We start from the raw sequence: 22,936 nt of genomic DNA, 5'->3' as shown, positions 1-22,936 counted from the left end.
TGCAAGTCCGGAGGGACGATCCTCTATTGGACAGCAGGAGATGAATTGCAGCCTGCAATTTCTGGAGTTATGGAGAGAAAATGTGCAATCAGATAGCAGCCCTCTGAGCACATAAAGGGTAAGGTAACAAGTGCCACATCCCTAATGGACTAAATATGGAGTAGTTGGAAAGGCAAGGACTTTAATGGCACAGAAATATTAAAAAATCAGTTTATTGATAAATTCTTAAAAAGGGAAGGGTTTTTGTACAATAAAATGTAAACATTAGGCCTTAATAAAAGGCACAGATAAATCACTATAGCAGTAGAATTGATTAATTTTTGATACAGAATAACAGATTATACAAAACTCCTCCTAATAACAGAGTATAAGTAGATACATCACATCAAGGAGATCTAGTGAGGGGTGACAGAAGATGAAACTGCCGTCCATCAAGATCGATTGATGCTGTATTCAAATATTCACATTGTTTGTATTCCCATTGCTCGACATGTTTTGCTTCAATTAGCTTTGTCTGGAGCTTATAATAAGGTATTCTGTATGGAATTGTAGAAACACATGGCGCAGTAGCGCAGGATAGAGCTAACAAGGAGGGTGTAGTGGACCAAAACAGGAGCGAGTAGATTATGTGCCAATGTAGGACCTTCTCCACATGGAAGATCGCATCTAAGGGTTAATAGATGCTTGGCTGACATCAGCCAGCAACAGGGTAGGTAAAGGAAGCAGGTAAAGGCTGGAGATCAAAATTGGATGATAGGCACGTGCATATGCTCCTGTGAGGAAAAACGAGCACCCTCTCCGGATGGGGAACCGCCGCCATCCGGAGTGTGTGCTCGTTTATCCTCACAGGAGCATATGCACGTGCCCATCATACAATTTGGTTCTCCGGCCTTTACCTGCTTCCTTTAACTACCCTGTTGTTGCTGGCTGATGTCAGCCAAGCATCTATTAACCCTTAGATGCGATCTTCCATGTGGAGAAGGTCCTACATTGGTGCATAATCTACTCGCTCTTGTTTTGGGCCACGACACCCTCCTCGTTAGCTCTATCCTGCACTACTGCGCCATGTGTTTCTACAATTCCATACAGAATACCTTATTATAAGCTCCAGACGAAGCTAATTGTAGCGAAACATGTCGAGCAATGGGAATGCAAACAATGTGAATATTTGAATACAGCATCAATCGATCTTGATGGACGGCAGTTTCATCTTCTGTCACCCCTAACTAGATGGCCTTGATGTGATGTATCTACTTATACTGTTATTAGGAGTTGTTTTGTATAATCTGTTATTCTGTATCAAAAATTAATCAATTCTACTGCTATAGTGATTTATCTGTGCCTTTATTAAGGCCTAATGTTTACATTTTATTGTACAAAAACCCCTCCCTTTCTTTTTAAGAATTTATCAATAAACTGATTTTTTAATATTTCTGTGCAATTAAAGTCCTTGCCTTCCCAACTACTCCAATTTCTGGAGTTAGCCAGAGTGCTCCTTCCTCTGGACAAAGGTTGAATCAAGAGTCAGGCCCAGATAGTCCAGCTTTGTGGACGGAACCAGAGCAGACTTCTTAAAATTCTGAATCCAACCGAACTCCCGCAAAGTTCATATTGTGATCTCCATGTTGTCCACCAGAGCAGAGGGAGACTCCACTCGCAAAAGGAGATTGCCCAAGTATCTCAGTACCGCGATCCCCCGTTGGCGTAGCAAGGCTAGCACCGGGGCTAACACTTTTGTGAAGACCCGAGGAGCAGAGACGAGACCAAAGGGTAATGTCCCAAACTGATAATGCTTCTCTGCCACAGCAAAGCGGAGAAAATGCTGGTGACTGGCACATTGGAATGTGAAGGTAGGCATCCTTGATATCAATAGAGGCAAGGAAATTCCCCCTGACGCAGGGATGCCACCACTGTTTGAATGGATTCCATTTTATAACTTATGTACCTGCATAAAGCAGTTCCGCGCCTTGAGGTCCCGGATTGGATGCACTTTGCCTACCTTCCCGGGGACTGAACAGGTTTGAGTAAAAACCCTGAAAACGTTCCGAAGTCGGAGCCGGGATAATTACCCCTTGAAGGAACAGGTCTTGTATCGCCCCAAACAGGCCCTGTAAGCTGTCTGGGGACAGGTGCAAGTTGGAAAGAAAAAACCTTTCCGGGGGACAAGAGCGAAACTCGATATTGTAACTGGACCGAATCACTACGTGGACCCACTTGTCTTGCACTAGGGAAGTCCCCTGGTCCGGAAACCAGCGAAGATGTTCCCACCACCCCCGATACAGTAGAGGGCACAACTTCATGCTGAAGGAGCCTTGTCCACGGGTCTGGAGAAGCCCGATCTTGGCTTGCTAGACCAGGTTTATTTGGATCTTCCTAAGGAGGCCCTGAAAGGCTTTGAGCCCTTGTCAGTCGACCCTGAGGGACAAAAAAACTTCTTATGAGCTGAGAAGGAAGGCCCACATCTACGACGAGTTCCTTGCCTTTAGTAGCCTGCGGAAGAAAATTACTCTTGACCCCAAGGGACCTTTAATGATGTCATCCAGGGTAGCTCCAAACAGGCGATCTCCTTTAAAAAGGGAGATCAGTCAAGGCCTTTTTTGAAGTCTGAGCTGCAGACCTGCACTTGAGCCAAAAGACACACTGAAGGACCACTGCCAAAACAGTGGCGAGCCAACAGAGGAGTCGCATGCAAAGAGACATCACAAATAAAACTGCAGCCCTTGGACCAGCTGGTCATCCAGCTTGGCAAAGGCAGGGGGAGCTTTTCCCCCTCCAGGTCACGGCGTAAGAGCTTAGCCCACTTGGTCAGAGTTTGCAACACTAGGGCAATGGTGAATACCGGCCTCTTTGCCGAACCAGCCAGAGTGTACATATGGCGGCCACAGCCTCCGCCTTTCCGGTCAGCCTGATCCTTAAAGACCGGGGACTCTTCCACTGGAATCATGGTTGCCTTGTTTAATCATATTCGACAAATCACCTCAAGTCCTCCACCAGCACACATTAAGGCTTACCGGATTTAAGATGACTCAAATGAGAAGTCAAAATGTACATATGGACAAGTATAGTGGGCTGCTATACATGCTCCTCTGATGGCATCAACATCCACACTCCATCCCTACATTAATAGTAGATGGCATTTAAATGAATGAGCTTTACATAGTGATCTAGTGCTCATAGTGTAGTATATTTATTTAAAAACCACCTATATCGATCTAGCTTGTAAAAGGAAATCCAAACTACAATACCGAGAATTCCTAGCTAGAACGCATGCACGGTGATGTCACAACTTCCTGCCCATTCAATGAGTTTCATCATATACATCATAATATGACGAGAAACCCCTGATGACGTCATACGTTTGACGAAACGCGTTGGGTCACGTGCTACGCCCTACGTCACTTCCGCCTTCCGGAACGCAGCCGGAACGCAAACCGACTCCAACGCTGCTTCTTATGTATCAGCTGGATATACTGTTCTGTACATGTAAGTGACTACTTTGATTTCAATAAAACACCTATGCATATTACGCTATGAGCCTCCCTATTTTGTTACATGCGGCTTGCTGAGACCACCACGGGACATACAGAGGACATCCACACAGCCCCTTCCATACAGTGGATCGGACCCTTGAACACACATTTCTAAAGCCCACAGATGAATTGTGATCAGCATAAAGGAACCATTTACCCACGCTAGACCCCAAGGGGTCGTCTGGTAAGTGGGCTGAACACCCGGTGACGGATTCCCCTCTCTGTGTCTGCATGTGGAATTGGATCTTACTGAGCACCAGTACTTTTATTTATTATATCACTAAGGACTAGGTTATTATTGTCTTTGCACTTGGCACTTAAAAGGGACAAATACTATTTATCCCATATAATTTTTAGGCACAGTCACTTTATCATACTTTTTTTAGCACTTCTGATTTATATCACTGAATGTTTAGTTTGAGATAATCTTATATTATTTTATATTCATCACTTTATAATTTTGAGCGCTGTCCCTTTGTATCACATTTATCACAACCTACTGTTTTGACCAGCAGCTCAAAAGGTTTTTCTACTTTTCAACTTATAACACAAAATATTTATAAAAACCTTGGCGCGTTCACGTGAGTATTTTATACAAATACTATCGTTTTTTCCATATAACGAAATACGTTGAATGGAGCCAGAAGCCGTGACATTACCATATATGCATGCTAGCTAGGACTAGTCTGCACAGCCCAAAAGACTGGAAATGCAATAAGTGCCCTAACCCAGATACCAGACTAACTCCACAGATGTCCAGGAGTGTCTCCAAACTATCCCTACTTGAAAGAACAGGAACTTCTCCTTCACAAGCGGCTTTCACCCTGCCTGAAACTTTCCACACTGTGGGCCCCCCAAAATGACAGTGTGAGCTATACTAAACAAATTTCTCTCAAAAATAGCTGTATATATTTCAAGAGACCTCTGTGTACAGATGGAGGCTCTTCCAAGATGGCACCAGCAGCCCCCCATAAATAACACAAGGGAAGAACATCCCTTACAAAACCATTCCAACTAAAAGATATGTGGGGGCATCTAGTGTTAGACAGTGGGAACTACATTAAAATCTCACTAAAAAGGAAACAATGGAGGCAAATACCTCATTACACATTCACAGTCTGCTGCAATGCAATAAATACACACATGCTGATGCACATTGCTTCCTGTTAACATTAGTGGTTTCAATTAAATATATTAATCCCTTTAGATTTCTAATATCTTGAAGCATAAATCCTTTGTATTATAGGTTTTATGTTGCACAAGTTATCACATGCCAAATCCAAGCTATTTGTAGATAACCAATTATCAACATAGCGTAATTTAATGGTATAAGTTCAGTTTCTACTTTATGCCATGCAGTAACATTCATATTGACAGTCAGACCAGATCATTCTTTCCTATATGGCCAGCACAGTGACTAAGTGGTTAGCAGTTCCGCCTAGCGGTACTACCTGCCTGAAGTTTGTATGTTCTCCCTGTGCCTGCATGGGTTTCCTTCAGGTATTCTGGTTTCCTCCCACACTTCAAAGACATGTTGGTAGGATAAAGTGATAATGAAGTCTCTTTTTTTCCTATTAAAATAACAAACCTGTTATATTTACCTGCTCTGTGCAGTGGTTTTGCACAAAGCAGCCCAGAGATCCTCCTCTTCTTGGGTCCCTCTTTGGTGCTCCTGGCCCCTCCCTCCTGTTGGGTTCCCCCACGGCACGCAGCTTGCTACGGGGGCACCCGAGCTGAGCCGCAGCTCTGTGCATTCATTCAGACATGGAGAGGCCATTTGGCCCTGCCCCACTCTCCTGATTGGCTGAGTTAGATTGACCGCAGCAGGAGCCAATGGCATCACTGCTGTATCTCAGCCAATCGGGAGAGCGAGTCCCAGATGGCTGAGGCACTTGTGGACATTGCTGGAATGAGAAGGGGCTCAGGTAAGTGTTAGGGGGGCTGCTGCACACAGAAGGCTTTTTAACTTAATGCATAGAATGCATTAAGATAAAAAAACCTTCTGACTTAACAACCCCTTTAATTGGCTCTTTTCTAAATTGGCCCTAGTATGTGTATGTATGAATGTGAGTTAGGAACCTTAGAATGTAAGGCTCCCCTGAGGGTAGGGACTGATGTGACTGTACAATATATAATGCAAAGTGCTGCATAAATTGATTGTGCCATAGAAGTACCTGTAACAAACAATTTTAAGGTGCAAATAGTTTGCTTTGGTAAACCAGTCAACAGAAAGCCCTTTGCCACAACTATATTTGCTGCTGCACTGTGTCCATGCAGCTGTTCCTGGTATGCGAACACAGAGGTCCAAAGACGATGAGAGAAAATTTAAAACATGATAAAAATGTAAATGAGAAAATTAATTCACAAGTTATAATTCATTTATTATATGGCCTTGAGGAGGAATTTGTGTTCAGCAATGCTAAGCAGACTATGCTTTATAAAACAGGCCTCCCATCATCCAAGCATTTGAATGCGTTTTAAAGCAATGTAAAAAAAAAAAAAGAAAAATAGGTCTGAATGCAAATTAATTTGGCAAGCTGAAAGAAGTGGTAAATGCATTGCTCTCAATAAATGTATAGGCCAGGTAGATTTGGGACTTCTCTAAGCGACAGTGCGGGCATGTCTATGTGCCCGAGTTTCATTAGGCATCATGAAAAATGTTTTTATGGTTTTCATAATGCATCTATAATAATAGAAATGAGCAAATCATTTATACTATTAAAACATCACTTATTTACAATCCAAGTATTCAATTTATGTCTGATAAAGAACATGATTATATCTGGTTAACACGTGATGTTTCAATCCTGCCAATCTCTATCAAGCACAAACAAGAGGTATGATTCCATTACCTAAAAAAAGACACTCCAACCTACAAATTTGCTAGCAGCAGAGGATCGGACAAATGGCTATTTTAACTGGATTTAGGTGTAGGGTATTTGATATAAATGTGAAAACTGTCCCTGTCATAAAAAACTTCCAGATGAAGTCCAACTCCAGCTAAAATGTGACTCTGCTAAAGAGTAAGGGCTCTTTCACACGGGCGTTCCGTATGTCCGTTTTTCATCCCATCCGTTTGCGGATGAAAAAAGTACATAATGTATCTCTATGTAAATACGGATGTCATCGGATGATCATCCTCTGACATCTGTTTTTTGTCAGTTCAGTTCAGTTCAGTTTTTTTGAACGGAGGAGAACCCTATTTTTTCTTCCTTTCAAAAAACGGAACTGAAGCAAAAACGGATGTCAGTGGTGTCATCCGCAGACATCCGTTTTTACATAGACATGCATTATGTCAGTTTTTCATCCGCAAACGGATGGGATGAAAAACGGACATACAGACCGGATGACACAAGTGTCATCCGTGTCCGTTACAAAAAAAAAAAAAAAGGACCCGATCGGGCAAAAAAAAAGGAACGCCCGTGTGAAAGAGCCCTAACTCTGCTAAGCTAACTGAACAGATTGGGGAGCACAGCATGAGGAACTCTGCAATCTAAAGTTCACTTCCACCAGTTCTACAAAGCATTTTGTGTCAGCACAATTGTCTGTCATACTGCTACCAACAGACCTTGCATTCCTTGTAGAACAACGTGGGTACTGGAAGCAATTTGGAAAGCTTATGTTTTAGTATTAAAAGGTACATAACTTTGCACTGTCCTCAACAAAGGCAAACATAGCATTCGCCTATAGGATCAATATCCCAACCACACCTGTGCTGCATTTCTACAACCTCTGAATTGGATAATTACCTTAAATCCACTAAGCATGCCAATGAGCTGAGTGTCTGTTTAACAACTGCTATGATTTGTAATCAGTTGAATATATTGCTCTAAAGCTACAATATCATTAATGATGGTTCACTGCTGTGTCATTTGCTTACACAATGGTTTTTCCGATATGCTTGAAAGCTTTCTCCACAAACTCCCGAACACTGTGGACCTCCCCAGTAGATATCACGAAGTCCTCAGGCTCATCTGTTTGCAGCATCAGCCACATAGCCTGCAAAGTAAATAAACAAGGCATTGAGTATGACCTACTAGGTTTTTTGTTTCCAAGACACAAAATGCATTCAGCAAGTCTGCGGGGTATTACAAGAACTACAGTGCATAAACATTGCACTTTATAGAGCACATAGGGGTCTATTTAGAAATGTCTTTGCCCAACTTTCACCCAGGATATGCATTTCCCCATTTGAATCCAATGTTAAAATCATGTCAGTCTTGGGTGACAGCTGCATAAACCTCTAATGAAAATATATATAGGAGATTATTTAATTTACGTTATAAAAAAAGTGTCTATTTGTGCTTACAGTATATACAAATGGTACTGAGAAGGTAACAAAACCCTTCAAATTATATGGGGAAAGGATGACTCATTGACAACTACAGGCAATTTCTCATAAGGTCTGCATCTTTTAAATAGTGGAATGCAACATACTACTACATGTTTGGTCTAGGAAAATGAAAAAAACTTCACAAGCTGTAAAAAGGACAAGGCCCCCAGTGATTAACATTGAATATACTTTACTATATAATCCAACCATCTACATTATTTAGGTTAAGGAAAAGATCAACTGTATGTAGCATACTTTGCTTGCATTTGGTCTCTTTTGCCTTAAAAGGATAGTGCTTAATATATATGTACAGTATACATGTAAAATATCAGTAATTAATGGCTTCCTTGGGGTGGCACTGTTTGATAACAGTGGTTGTTTTTATAGGGAATTTAAATTTCCTTGCTGCTATTGAAAGTGGGTTTCTGTTACAATAGCCATTTAAAGCAATGTTCCCCTGTAGCATAATCTGATACACAACAAATCATCAATTATAAAACATAACATACATTTCTCAGAAAAATCCCTATATGCCTTCTAATATCTGTTGTGTTTATGAACCTAATAGCTGACCTTTTATTGGCAGTGGCAAATAAAATCCAAGAACTTCCAGTTCAAAGTAGTGCCAATCAGTAATGTCATTTCCAGAAATGCTCTAGCATTATAGAAAGGCATTTTAATGAATTTATAAGTCAGAGTTGAAGAAAATCTTTTATGTCACAGTTTAAATTTACATCCTTGGTATTCCTACAACCATTCTCTGTTCTAGCCCTAAAAATATGCAATGCTGGATCAAGGCCACTGATGTGCAGTTATGCAGTGCCGCTGTTCATTATTATATAAGTATTACTGCCATTAGTAAAGCTACTTTCCAACTTTGGCAATTGTTTATCCTTTTCTCTGTCCTGGGATTTGTTCTGATTTTGCACCTCTAAAGGCCAAACAAAATTTTTCCATATTTGAAACGCACTAATAAGAGCTGAAAGTTAACTAAAGGCCCTGCTGCCCATATGTTTCAGAATGTATACAATAGTATCTTGAGTATATAGGTCCCTTCATACTAGCACAAATCCAATCATTAAAAAAAAAAAAAAAAACACACACATTATATATATATATATATATATATATATATATATATATATATATATATATATATACATACATACACACACACACACCTCATACAATCTTCAAACCCCCCTACTAAATATAAAACATTAAACCATGTTAAAGGGTAGCTCCAATTTTATGGGGAACAAAATAAAGCAAAGAAAAAATAATAAGGTACGCAATTGTGACACAAGTCACATTGTAATTGAATGTTATAAAAAAAATACCTTTCCTTTTCAAACTGCAGCAACATGGCTACCTGGAGGTGTTCTGTACACAGAATGCACCCCCAGAAACCTGTTTGTGTGATTGGCTCACCAATTTTCCCAGAAGTCTGCCCTAAGCTACAAGTCAGATTTCAGGCATCCCCTGCAACAAAAATGTAGTTTTTGATGGGATACATCCAATATTAAATCACAGCTAAAGGGATGCAGGCCCAGCAACTTTCCTCATTCGTGCATCAAAGTACATCAAATGTGTTAAGCTTGATGTCTTCTAGGTCCTTCCTGGTTGGACAACAGTTAGCTAAGGTCAAACACTTTTATACTTTGGAAAACTGACAAGCATGGAGCTGTAACAGCAGCAGTCCTGTGCCCACTGATATGGGTCATCATATTGTGTGTACATTCCCACAACTGTGTATAACATGGAGCAGCTTTCCTCTACCTCTTGAGTATCTGCATTATATAGTATAATCGAGACAATACAATATGGTACTTTTCTGCACTGTAATCTGATGGGTACAGAGATAAGTACTTAGATGACTTGAAGCAAAAAAATAACTGAGGGTTACATTACCATTGTGTAAAATCTTTCCTTACAGTCCAAAAGGCAAGCAGGGTAGTAGTTACAGTACTTTGTGTTTCAATATATCACTATTTTATTAGTTATGCCTATAATACTACAGTGCAGAAATGGCATGGGAAACCTGCTTGGGCAAGCAAGGTACAGACCTATCCTAATGCTAGCCGGCAGACAGTATGCCAAAACATGTAGCCACACAAACCTACTTGGTTAAGCCGGTCATGTAGGAAAAGAGACTTTCTAGAACATCAGACCCTCAAAAGACACCACAAATATGCCTAAAACCCAAGATTACAGAGCCTTATCTATAGGAATATGAAAAAATTATAATATATATATATATATATATATATATATATATATATATATATATATATATATATATATATATTTATTTATTACACACATGTACATACATATGACAAGCAGTAGGTCTCTAAAACTCAATGATTCACAGTTGGACATACTGGGTATACTTCTTTTTTTTTAACCCAATAAAATAAAATTGTTCATCAGAGAACAAGAACAAAAACCAAAAATCTTGTAATAACTGCAACTTGAGAAGCAAGTTCAAAAATGTCTGTTTTTCAGTTTAGCGTCACCTGTCAGGCAACACAACTTTTAAAACTGCATAACATTACAGATTCAAATTGTATCCATGGAGATATATAGATTGTATTGTGGTGAGTTCTGAAGTCTACTTATCCAGCAAGCACTGAAATATTGTTCTTTTAGGTGTCACAAGATTGGTTAGGAACTGCTTTTTTCCCATTAAATACCTTGTAACTAATCATCCCCATGATGCACATAGCAATCAAACATAATCACATAACAAAAGACTGTATCAAACCTGATATTTATCTTGGATTGCTGCATGATGGCTCAGAAACAAGCCAATGTACAGTTCTTGCTGATCCCGGAAATGTTGTTTGGCATGCAGCTCAAAGAAAGATCACTGCAGTTCTACAGCGACCCACACATGACAGTTATGGTATGTATGCAGAGCGGAGTTTGATCTAGACAGCACAGGTTCATTGTTCCTTACCATTCTAACACAGATTCTTAATGAGAGATCCACAGACTAGTTGCTGCCATATTGCTGACAAGCAGCTTGACCGAGAACTACATTTTTACGCAATACTGAACTCTCCACAAATTAAAAAAACATTACTTTCTGAAATATAATCCAGAAATATCACAATTTTCTGCTTTTTTTTAAAAAAAAAAAGATGAAAATTATTTTCCAATGTTATTCCATATTTATTTCTATTGCAAAAAAAGCAAGATAAAAGCTGCAACAAAAGGCAGACTTTGTTTTTTTAATAGAGTGGAAAAAACACGGCATGTGTTCTCCAAATTAGAGCTGATTCTATTTGCAATTACCACTTGAGTGCTGGAAGGTTTTATCCCCTTCATGACAAGGGCATTTTTTGCTTTTTAGCACTGTTTTACTTTACTTGCAATTGCGCAGTCATGCAATACTGTATACAAATCACATTTTTATCTTTTTCATTCTCCCCCCCCCCTCGTCTTCTTCCCCTTCCCCTCTCCCCCCCCTTTCTTCCTCCCCCTGATATGGCTTTTTCCCCTCACCTCTTTCCTTTCCCCCTCCCCTTTCCTGTTTGCCGCCCTCTGCTTTTCTTTTTCCATTCCCCCTCTTCCTTCCCCTCCTCTCTCCCCCTTTTTCCCCCTCCCATTTTTTTCCCGTATTCGATAACACATGATTTTTAAGAATGCTCTGATTTTTTCAATTTTTATACCAGTATATACCGTATCTAAAGTCTCCCATACCCGCCGGTAAGAGTTTGTGATGGTCATGATCCTTTTTTGAGCCCCTTTTCATTTGTGACTACAGGTGAGATTATTTCTTCCCATACTTATTGTAAATTCTCTATAAATAGGTAATATGCTTTCTCATTTGCCTTTGTTTAATTTCTCTTAGATACTAAATTTTATGTATTAAATTCTCCGGCTCAGTCCGCGAAACATGTAGAGGAATATGTGGAGATACTTCTGGTTTCTTACATAATCTGGAAATTGTATCATAAATTGGTACTGTCATTGTCGACCTGTTCGTCAATATTTGTTGTAATGTATTAAGCATATGCATGTTTTTATATATATATATATATATATATATATATATATATATATATATATACACACGTTTAATAAAGATATCTTTTGTTTTAATATTTTTTTTCTTTATGATGTATCGGTACCCAAAAATCTAGATCCAATTCCATCTCTCTCTTCCCCTGTTCCCTGTGTGGACCTCTCCATTTGGGGAGTTTGAGGTCCCACTTGTTTCCCTTCCCCATTTTCAAATAAAGCATTAAGTGGTATTTGATCACCACTGGGTTTTTTTGTTTTGCAACATAATATAATAAAAAGACCTAACATTTTGAAAACCAAACATTTTCTACTTAGTCATAAAACGTATGCAGTAAAATAAAATTTGGACTTGAAATTTAATTTTACAGCATATGTTTTATCAAGTCCAAAGTCCGTCATACATTTAGGCCAGAATACATTTGCTACATAAGTATAATGGGTGTGTAAAAGTTATAGTGTCTACAAACTATGGTGTATATACAGGTGCCTCTCAAAATTAGAATATCAAAAAGTAAATTTTAGTTACTCAAATCAAAAAGTGGATCGATGCATTACACACACAGTGATAGATTTCAAACATTTCTTAAACATTTTGACGATTATGGCTTACAGCTAGTGAAAACTCAAAATTCAGTATCTCAGAAAATTAAATAGACCAATAAAAAAAAAAAAAAAAAAAAAAAAAAAAAAACCAATGGGATTTTTGACCGTAAAGCCCATTTCTCTGATGTTCATTGATGGACAGCTCCTTATCTTCCTGATCATTGGGTTATACTGCCCCTTACAGGAGTAGGACACTAGGCAGGAAAAAGCTTGACTACGCCTATGGTTCAGTCCCAGGGGGTATACTCCCACTCTCAGCTATAGGCACTCAGTTTTGTTACAAGCAGTGTCAGAAGAAAGCAAAACCCAACTCCATAGAGGGGTGGGGTGCTGTGTCCATCAGTGAACAGAGAAATGGATTTTACGGTAAGTCCAAAATCCCATTTTCTCTTTCGTTCATTGAAGGACACAGCTCCTTATCTTCTTGACCATTGGAATGTCCCAAAGCAGTGTCAAACCGCAAGAAAAATTCCCAAGGCTAAACACCGTAGCCAACCAGGTAACATGGAACTCAACCATAAACTGGAGCTCACCTGAAAAAAAAAAAAAAACAATACACCCTCAAAGAGGAACAGAACCTCTAAACAACAGCCTGCAAATCCTTGCGGTCAAAACAAGCATCTGCAGATGCCAACACATCCACCTTATAAAACTTTGTGAAAGTGTGCACAGACGACCAGGTGGCCGCCTTGCAAACCTGCCTCTCTGACGCCTGATGACGGAAGGCCCAGGAAGCACTAAGTGCCAGAGTAGAGTGTGCTTTAACAGGGAAAGGAGGAACCTGACCCTTATTGAATAGGCCTGAATCACGGTCTGTCTGATCCATCTGGAAATGGTTGCAGCAGAAGCAGCCAACCCTTTGAGGTCCATCCGAGTACAAATAGGGAGTCTGACTTCCTAAAAGACTCCGTAGCTGCCAGGTACACCCTGATTGCCCGAACCACATCCAGGGAATACAAGGCAATTTCCTTAGGATGTTTAGGCCTGAGACATAGGGAAGGCAACACAATGTCTTTATTCAAATGGAAATCAGAGATGACCTTTGGAAGGAACGACAAGCAGGGATGAAGAACCACCAGGTAAGGTGAACGACAAGACAATGTGGCCAGCTCAGACACCCTGCGTGCAAAAGTAATAGCCACCAAAAAGGCCACCTTCTGGTACAACATAAGCAGGGGAACCTCCCAAAGACTTTCGAAAGGAGGTTTCTGAAGAACTGACAGCACCAAACTGAGATCCCATGGCGGCCATGGAGACCGCACCTGGAGGAGCCAATTTCCAAACTCCCTGGAGAAAGGTACGCACCAAGGAATGTGTGGCCAATGGACATTGAAAGAAAACTGCTAAGGCCGAAACCTGGCCCTTGATTGTACTCAAGGCCAGGAGTTTCTTAATCCCCATTGGAGGAAAGCCAATATCAGAGCCAACGAAAAGGAGCGAGGGTGTACCTCAAGAGACTTGCACTACGCAATGTATGTCTTCAAAGTATGTTGTTAGATCTTCCTAGAGGTAGATTTTCTAGCCTTTAATAGTGTAGGAATTACCGATTCAGACAAACCTCTATTCTTCAGCACCTGGCTTTCAACAGCCAAGCCGTTAAAGCCAGCGACTGTAAAGCAGGATGGAAGATTGGCCCTTGGGACAGCAGATCTTCCCTGAGAGGAAGTCTCCAATGAGCATCGGTGACCAGCGGTACCAAATCGGCGCACCAAGACTGGTGAGGCTAGTCTGGAGCCACCACAATGCCCGGAATCCCTTCCGCCTCAATCCTGCACAGGAGTCATGGCAGAAGTTGGGGGGGGGGAGGAGGCATAAATCAGACAATACTGACTCAAAGGGGCCACTAAGGAGTCTGTGGCATCAGCTAGAGGATACCTCTGTACCTTTCTGTTGAGACGAGAGGCCAACTTGTCCACCTCGAGAATACCCAATCGGAGACGCAACTGATGAAACCCCTCCGGATGAAGCGACCATTCCCCCTTGTCAAACATCTGTCAACTGAGGAAATCCACTTGCCATTTTCCACCCCTGGAATGTGCACAGCAGAGAGGGCTGGAACAAATCTTTCTGCCCACCTTAGAATACAGACTACTTTCCGAGCCGCCAGGGCACTTCTTGTGCCCCCTTGGTGATTGACATAGGCCACGGCCATGGCAGAGTTCAGACCCCCTAAGTACAATCTGTGCCGAGGAAGCCTCCCCACCTGGAAAGGTGACAATAGTCCAGTACAGGGGGAGAAATGATTTTCCCTGTCAAAGTGCAAGAGAACAAAGCCACCAGATCAGGGACCCTCTCGTACCCCGTATAGGAACAGATTGTCTAGAGACTGAGAATTCTTGTCCTATTTCACCAGGATCTCTTTTTGCATAGATCTTGTGTGGAACTGTGCAAACAGAACAGCCTCGAAGGTAGACACCATCAGACCCAGCACCCGCATGCAAGCCCGGAGGATAACCATCTGCTGGACAACAGAAGCTTAATTGCCTCCTGCAATTTCTGGAGTTTTTCCAGAGGAAGAAACACTCTGGCTGAGGGCAAGTTCAGAGTAAGACCCAGATAGTCCAGTTGTGTGGACGGAACCAGAGCAGACTTCTAAAGGTTCAGAATCCAACCGAACTCCCTCAGAGTTCCCAGAGTAATCGCCAAGTTGTCCATCAGAGCAGCCGGAGACTCCGCTGGCCGAAGATCGTCCAGGTACCCCAGTACTGCGATCCCCCTGCTGATGCAGCAAAGGCTAGTACCGGGGGGCCAACACTTTCGTGGAGGCCAGAGGAGCAGAGGCGAGACCAAAGGGTAAACGTCACAAACTGATAATGCGCCTCGCCCATGGCAAAGCAGAGGAAGCGCTGGTGACTGGCACATATTGGAATGTGAAGGTAGGCGTCCTATATGTCGATAAAAGCGAGAAATACCCCTCATAGAAACAAAACAAAGATAGGAAAAAGTTCCATTAAGAAGGAAAAAAAATTGCCAGGACCAGAGATCCCAGCAAGGAACTAGGTCCTTACTCCTGACTAGGCAGAAAAAAAAAAACAGTGCCTCTAGCAGAGAGTGGGAGTATACCCCCTGGGACTGCCCCATAGGCGTAGTCAAGCTTTTTCCTGCTTAGTGTCCTACTCCTGTAGGGGGCAGTATAACCTAATGGTCAAGACGATAAGGAGCTGTATCCGTCAATGAACGAAAAAGGATTTTTCATACAGAAATGTACAGCAGGGATATGCAAACCGTGGCCCAGATGTTTCAGAACAGATGTTGCAAGTCCCATGAGGCATCACAAGATTCTGACAGCCACAAACATGACACTTTGATGGGACTTGTAGTTTTGCAACAGCTGGAGGGTCACAGTTTGCAAATTCCTGATGTACAGTATAGTATGCACTCAATACTTGGTCAGGGCTCCTTTTGCATGAATTCCTGCTTCATTGCGTCGTGGTATGGAGATAATCATCCTGTGGCAATACTGAAGTGGTATGGAAGCCCAGGTTGCTTTGATAGCGACTTTCAGCTCATCTGCATTGTTGGGTCTGGTGTCTCTCCTCTTCCTCTTGACAATAACTTACAGATTATCCATTGGGTTTAGGTCAGAAGAGTTTGCTGGCCAATCAAACACAGCGATACCATGATCATTAAACCAGGTATTGGTACTTTTGGCAGTGTGGGCAAGTGCCAAGCCCTGCTGGAAAATTAAATTAGAATCTCCATAAAGTTAGTCAGCAGAGGGAAGCATGAAGCGCTCTAGAATTTCCTAGTAGAGGGTTGCGCCGACTTTGGACTTGATAAAACAAAGTGGACCAACACCAGCAGATGGCATGGCTCCCCAAATCATCACTCACTGAGGAAACTTCACACTGGACCTCATGCAACTTGGACCTCTCCACTCTTCCCTCAGACTCTGGGACCTTGAGTTCCAAATGAAATGCAAAACTTTCCACAGTCAGTTATAAATGCCGCTTTGGAAGAAACTTGGGCTTCCATAACACCTCAGCAGTGCCACAGGCTGATCAACTCCATGCCACGCCGCATTGATGAAGTTATTCATGCAAAAGGAGTATCGACCAAGTATTGAGTGCATATTATACTGGACATACTTTTCAGTAAGCCAAAAAAAAAAAAAATTCTTTTTTTCTTGGTCTTCCGTAATTAATTTTTTCTGAGATACTGAATATTGGGTTTTCATTAACTTTAAGCCATAATTATCAAAATTAAAAGCAAGAAATGCTTGAAATAGATCACTCTGTGTGTAACGCATCTATATAAAATATACAAGTTTCCTTTTTAACAATTGAATTACTGAAATAAATTAACGTTGAGGATATTCTAATTTTATGAGATGCACCTGTATATTTGATCTGACGACCTCATTTTTTGAGGACCTAAAATGTTACAATGAAAATAATTTCAAACAGCAGAGTTTTCAACTGTCATGAATAGGTTAACCATTCATGACAGCTGTGATCACTAGTGATCTGTGAATGGCTACAGCTAATCACATGGTGCAGGGTGCAGCAATTGGCTCAGGTACCATGCGTTAGCTGTGGGCCAATCACAGCATGGGAAACACAGCGTTTATGAATAATAACTGTGTGATTACATGATCACTGGGCTCGAGGACCCAGGATCCACAATCCGCTATGTCTGGCGGACACAGGTGTCATGGTGGGTTTGGCATAAAGCAGCATGCTCCTAGACCTGGAGCAGGCACATGACGTACATGTACGTCTGAATGCACATGCCACCCCGACACAGTATATGTACTGTGGTAGGACGGCAAGTGGTTAAAGTGGTATTAAAACAAAAAATGGCAATTAGAGGGTTGAGACCAACCATTTAGCACTGACAGAGGGGCTTACAATGATCAACTTCCTTTTTTTTCCCAAAATTATCAACATTTATGTAAAACCTTTAGCCCACAAAGAAAAAAAAATTGCTGTAACTGCTTATAAAGCGTGAGCGTCAATTTGTTAGTCAGGTCCAAATCTGCTAGTTTAACACTACCCTCCCCCCAGATTGACAATGCTGCTGCCCAAGGGTGTCTGCTTTACTACTTCTTCCAAAATATAAACACTTTAAAGCTGGCCATAAATGGACTGAAATTGAGCCAGAATTTAGCAGGGATCTGCTGAATTTCGATCAATGTGTGTTCCTGCCTGTTCAACAGAAATGACCAGTTTTGGACTGCCCATCGCATATATACTGCTGCAGGGCGACCCGGCTACGCAAAATCACATACATATACGCGATTTTGTGCATGAGATGTAGGGGCACATGCACACTGCTCCCGCTGTGATTGGACAGCGGAATTTCTCGGAGAAATGAGAACAGCGGTCTGCCTATGTAAGCAAGACAGACCGCTGTGAGGGAATAAAAAGATCTTGGGGTTCAGCTAAGCTGAAACACAGATCTCTCTTCCTGCAGTGCATCCACCCCCCCAGTTAGAAAGCACCCCCTAGGAGCATACTTAACCCCTTGATCGCCCCTGGTGTTAACCCCTTTCCTGCCATGTCATTTATACAGTAACAGTGCATTTTTTTAACACTGATCACTATATTGGTGTCACTGTTTCCCCAAAGCGTTTCAGTGTTAGACTTGTCTACCGCAATGTTGCAGTCATGCTAAAAATTACTGATCACCGCCATTACTAGTAAAAACAAAAAAAAATAAAAAGCTTGTAAATGTATCCCATAGTTTATAGACGCCATGACCTTTGCTCAAACCAATCAATATACGCTTATTAGGATTTTTTTCAAATATGTGGCCGAATACATACATGTATTGGGCTAAATTGATGAAAAAAATGGAGGTTTTTAATATTTTTTATTGTGTATGTTTTATAGCAGAAAGTAAAAAATATTGTTTTTTTTTGTAATTGTGGTTTGTTTATAGCGCCAAAAGAAAAAAAAAAAAAAAACACCACAGAGGCGATCAAATACCACCAAAAATAAATCTCTATTTGAGGGAAAAATTTAAAAAAAAAAAAAAAGACATCAATTTTGTTTGGGTACAGCGTTGGGAGACCACACATTTGTCAGTTAAAACAACGCAGTGTCGTATTGCAAAAAATGGCCTGGTCAGGAAGGGGACAAAACCTTTCGAAGCTGAAGTGGTTAATTATTAGATTGACTTTTGTTGAATGGGCCTTGTTGGAAAATGTTTCTCAATGAGCTGGCTGCAGCTGCTGATCAATGTATTCCGAAAGAAGAAAGTCCCACTGACAAAATACAATGTCTCAGTTTGTGTGGGTGGAGGTATCATTTTGGGTTTTCTCTAGCCTGCTTAAAGTAGTATTAACGTTTCACAATGATACCCAGAGCAGGGAGGCATTTGATTGCAGAAATGACATGCAATGCCTCTTCTGTAATAAAATCTACTTATTTGCCCACTCACAGCAATCCCTGGACAGTAAACTGAGCTGTGCATGTGAAGCTCAGCTTATGGCGGCCGTGTTGATTTTGTGTGCCAGGATGACTAGCTAGTGAAGTTATCCTGCACCAGCCAATGAAGATGGAGAAGGAGCCAGCATCGACGAGGGACTGTTGGAAAGGTGAGCATCCTCACTTTAATTTTGCTTGAAGACAAGTATGTTACCAGCGGGATCACCAGGTGAAAAAAAAAGAAAGAAAAAGCCCCCAAAAAAAAAAAAAAAGAAGCCACCACATCTAAGGATTGGTAAGATGCAATGTATTATATTTTTGTTCCTGGGTTTATTACCGCTTTAATACATTAACAGTAGTTGAGAAAGCTTTTAAAATTTATATTAAAAGGTAAAAAGCCATGTTGCCCATGGTAACGAGCAAGATTTGCTTGTTTGGTATTAAATATTTGAATCCTACTGCATTCCTCAGTATCACAAAATTGCTTTATGCACGTATTAAGAAAATATTCAGTTATGGATAAAGCAACCACAGCTAGCATTTACTGCATTCGCAATACATCTGTCCTGCCAACGGGGTCCTAGTAGTACATATCTCATCATTCTTGGTGCGACACCCGTATGTATGTGTATAGCCATACAATTATTAGGTGAAAAATCCCCACTAACAAATAGTATTCACTATTTTTGTAAAAAGTACATTTTGCCATATAATGCTGGTTACATTACTATATATATATATATATATATATATATATATATATATATATATAAAACTGCAGTGTCACTGTATTGTACATCGATTTTTAACAGACTGGGATTTTTGATTTTTTAAATTTAGCTAGCACTGCAACATTTTCCAGGTTTCTAAAATCAGCCTCTAACAAACTAAAGGAAAAAAAAAAAAAAACACACTTTGTTCATAATAAAAAGGAAATAGTCATACAGTTTGCAAGCCCTCATTGGCTAATGTTTGTTTTCACTGCTTATGCTGTCTGAAATTTGCATAGCGTACAAGTTTCTTGTCTGGAATGAGTGCCAGAAATCTAGTTACAACAATGGTCAGGGGCCTGGGAGAGTCTGTCTGACCTACCAATTTCTAGGCATTTCCTCTAATAGTTCACATTGTACCAGACCTCAGTCTGAAAACGAGAAATGAGAGCTGCATAGTGGCTGATTTATTTATCATTACTGGATCTTTTACTAGTCTTAACAGAGGAGAAAAACTTTGTTTAAATTCCACCGAGTATAATTAATGGTTATTGAGACGTAAATGAAGAACAGGTGACATTTGGAATTAGAAGATAAATGATCCAGTGTTTTAGTGTGATAATGGGTTAGTAATTGCTATAAAGCCAAGGAATATTGAACCCCATCATAATGCTAGATCATGTCCAGAGCACAAAGGCCTCTGTGTGAGAGCTAGTCAGCCGTTTACCTCCTTTTACAGCTGCAGAGTTGATTTGGTACATTTATTCCCTGATGGACTGCACAACTCAGGCAAAAGTTCACCAATTCTCACCTTCCTGTTCACATGCTGAACCACATGACCCATGACACGGCTCAGCCATAATCTCAGATACAAATCACTGCAACCTCTTGGCTATCATTTACCTGCATTATTTAGGTCACATATTTTAAGAAAATGACAAGCTTCTATAGGATGCTTTCTTGTTTTGCAGGATTAGGGAAAAACTTTTGAACTTAATACTAACTTTTACTCCCAACTAGAATTTATCATCTCAAAAGAAAATTAAATAGAAACAATCATAAAAAAGTTTGTTTTGTTTGTTTTTTTTTTTTTTTCGAATTATTTTATATATTTTACAAGCAGGATCTAAATAAGAAATACAAGTACTTTATATTTTATAGAAAATGTTCCATATTTATATATTTAAAACCCTTACGCCAAACGGCCATAGGAGCTATTACCTCAATACCCAACGTCCAGTCATCGCTTCATTTTTGAAGGGGTGGCTTTTGATGTGAGTCTTTTATATTATTGTTTTTTTATCATATGTACACTATACTGGATTTTCAGTGTCACATTATTAAAATTTCAATTTTTAATTTCGTACTACACCAGTAACCCCTTTTTATATGAATTCTTTCATATGACATGCAGAGCTGCTTAATCTGTTGGAGGATGTCATGACCGGATGTCACCGATAATCCAGTTTTCAGTGATCATGAAGTTTAATGTTACACACACTATTGCTGTCCTATAACAGACAGCATTTGGCTCTGGTGAGTTTGAAAATCACTTATATGGTGGTGGCTACATATGTGATCCTATACGATTTATCTTCTCACTGGGACACTTTATGAACTTTTCAATGGAAATCTTTTTTTAAATATATTCCCATCATTTTATTTATATCATAACCCATCATTGGGACACGTTATATATTGTTATGCACTTTAATTCGTTAGCACTTTATCTTATTTGAGCACTGCAATTTTGATATTTAAAACCCTACCTAGTTCCAGGGTACCCATCATACTTGACAATTGATCTGTGAATAAATATTTTGCTTGACAAACATTTGGTACATGTGTATTATTAAGGTGCATAGTGGCAAAATCAACAGTTATTGAAAGTAAACCTGACTGGGATAAGCTCAATTATCCTTCGACAAAAGCAATAAGAACAATAAATTGGCAGACCAAAATATAACAAAGCATATATATGTATTTGCTTGCTTCTATAATACATTAGAATAGAACTAAGCTGGTGTGACTCATTTATCCAGAGGACAAATCTCTACGTTGATGGAATGTTATACAGAATGAAATGCTCAGATGCTGAAGTGTATTGGGCAAGTGTGCCAGGTTATCGCACTCCTAGGAGCTACGTGACTAAGACACCTGCTCTGCATGCTTTACTAATGTCTACTGCCAAGAAAAAAAAATACATAATATATATAAGAAAAAAAAACAAAAAAAAACCTTACACGCCTATTGAAGTGATAAAGACTAGTTAAAAACCACATTTTAAATCCCTCAGCTTTGTAGTATTATATAAAAGGGAAACACCCACTGCAGAGACACTTGTATGCGTTTCACACCTGGACTAGTGAAGGAGAAAAACCTCAAGTGGATTAACAAATACAGAACTGACTGTACATAGACAGCTCTTGTCAGACATTTCAGAGCATGAAGAGACTCTCAACTGACTTCCCCTTCTTCCGTTCAGCAATCCAGCACAGGAATACTTATTAACTGTGCTATCACCCATAACAAACAAGCTTCGTTAATCAAACTTGTGTTTAACCACCATCACTGCCAGATCCTTTCCAATGTGCTCCCGTGTGAGCGCTAAAAACCCCACACAAGAATACTAGTATCTATTATCACATGGGTCTATCCAAATGCGTGTGTATTTTTTTTTTTTAAATGTGGTAATAAAAATATAATGTGCATGTTTCTACTTGCAATCCATCTTTTAAAGTGCTTCAAGGTTTGACTAATCTCTAATAGTGTACCCTGCTGTGAACCTGCTAGTATAAAATACAACTATATTGCAAGACTAACTAGGGTATAATCAATTTTGAGGAGCGGGAGATGGATTTGGTCGGTCTTAAAATTATGATGTGATAATGAAAAAATAAAAAGCAAACAAAAAATGGGATTAAAATGGGATCAAATGTCTGACTTAAGTTCTTAGGAATCAGGAGATATTGAGATAAATTTATAGTAGAACTATAGGCAAAACAAAATGGGATCAAATGTCTGACTTAAGTTCTTAGGAATCAGGAGATATTGAGATAAATTTATAGTAGAACTATAGGCAAAACATTTTTTCGGTTTTGGATGAAGCGAGGGAGGGTTATAGCGCCTGTATTTTTTTTTTTGCCATCTGTGCCACATTGCAGAGATTTCCCTTCACTTCCTGTCCCATAGCCGAATAGGAAGTGAGCAATCCCTGAAAATTAAGAGAATTCCTTGGGGACCCCAGGTCACCAGAACTAGTATGCCCATTGAAGGGTTTCCCAGCTATTACTTTTCTGGGGAGCACCCAAAATTTAAGATTTTCTTTTACTTTCACTTTCAATGATAATGGTAAAC

At 40.1% G+C, this 22,936-nt stretch overlaps 1 protein-coding gene across 1 annotated transcript in view; it reads right to left on the bottom strand.

The window, feature by feature from the left end:
• The window catches only part of GMDS (GDP-mannose 4,6-dehydratase), an 813,218-nt gene that overhangs the window by 165,310 nt on the left and 624,972 nt on the right, over positions 1–22,936 (bottom strand). The window contains exon 9 of the mRNA XM_082259505.1: positions 7,411–7,529. Coding sequence (XP_082115631.1) covers positions 7,411–7,529 — 119 coding nt within the window. The remainder of the gene's footprint in view (positions 1–7,410; positions 7,530–22,936) is intronic.

The sequence above is a fragment of the Pelophylax lessonae genome (assembly GCF_965119305.1).
Source record: "Pelophylax lessonae genome assembly, chromosome: 5".
NCBI classification, from domain to species: domain Eukaryota; kingdom Metazoa; phylum Chordata; class Amphibia; order Anura; family Ranidae; genus Pelophylax; species Pelophylax lessonae.
Note: the sequence above shows the minus strand (reverse complement) of the source record. Positions and strands in the feature narration are given on the sequence as shown.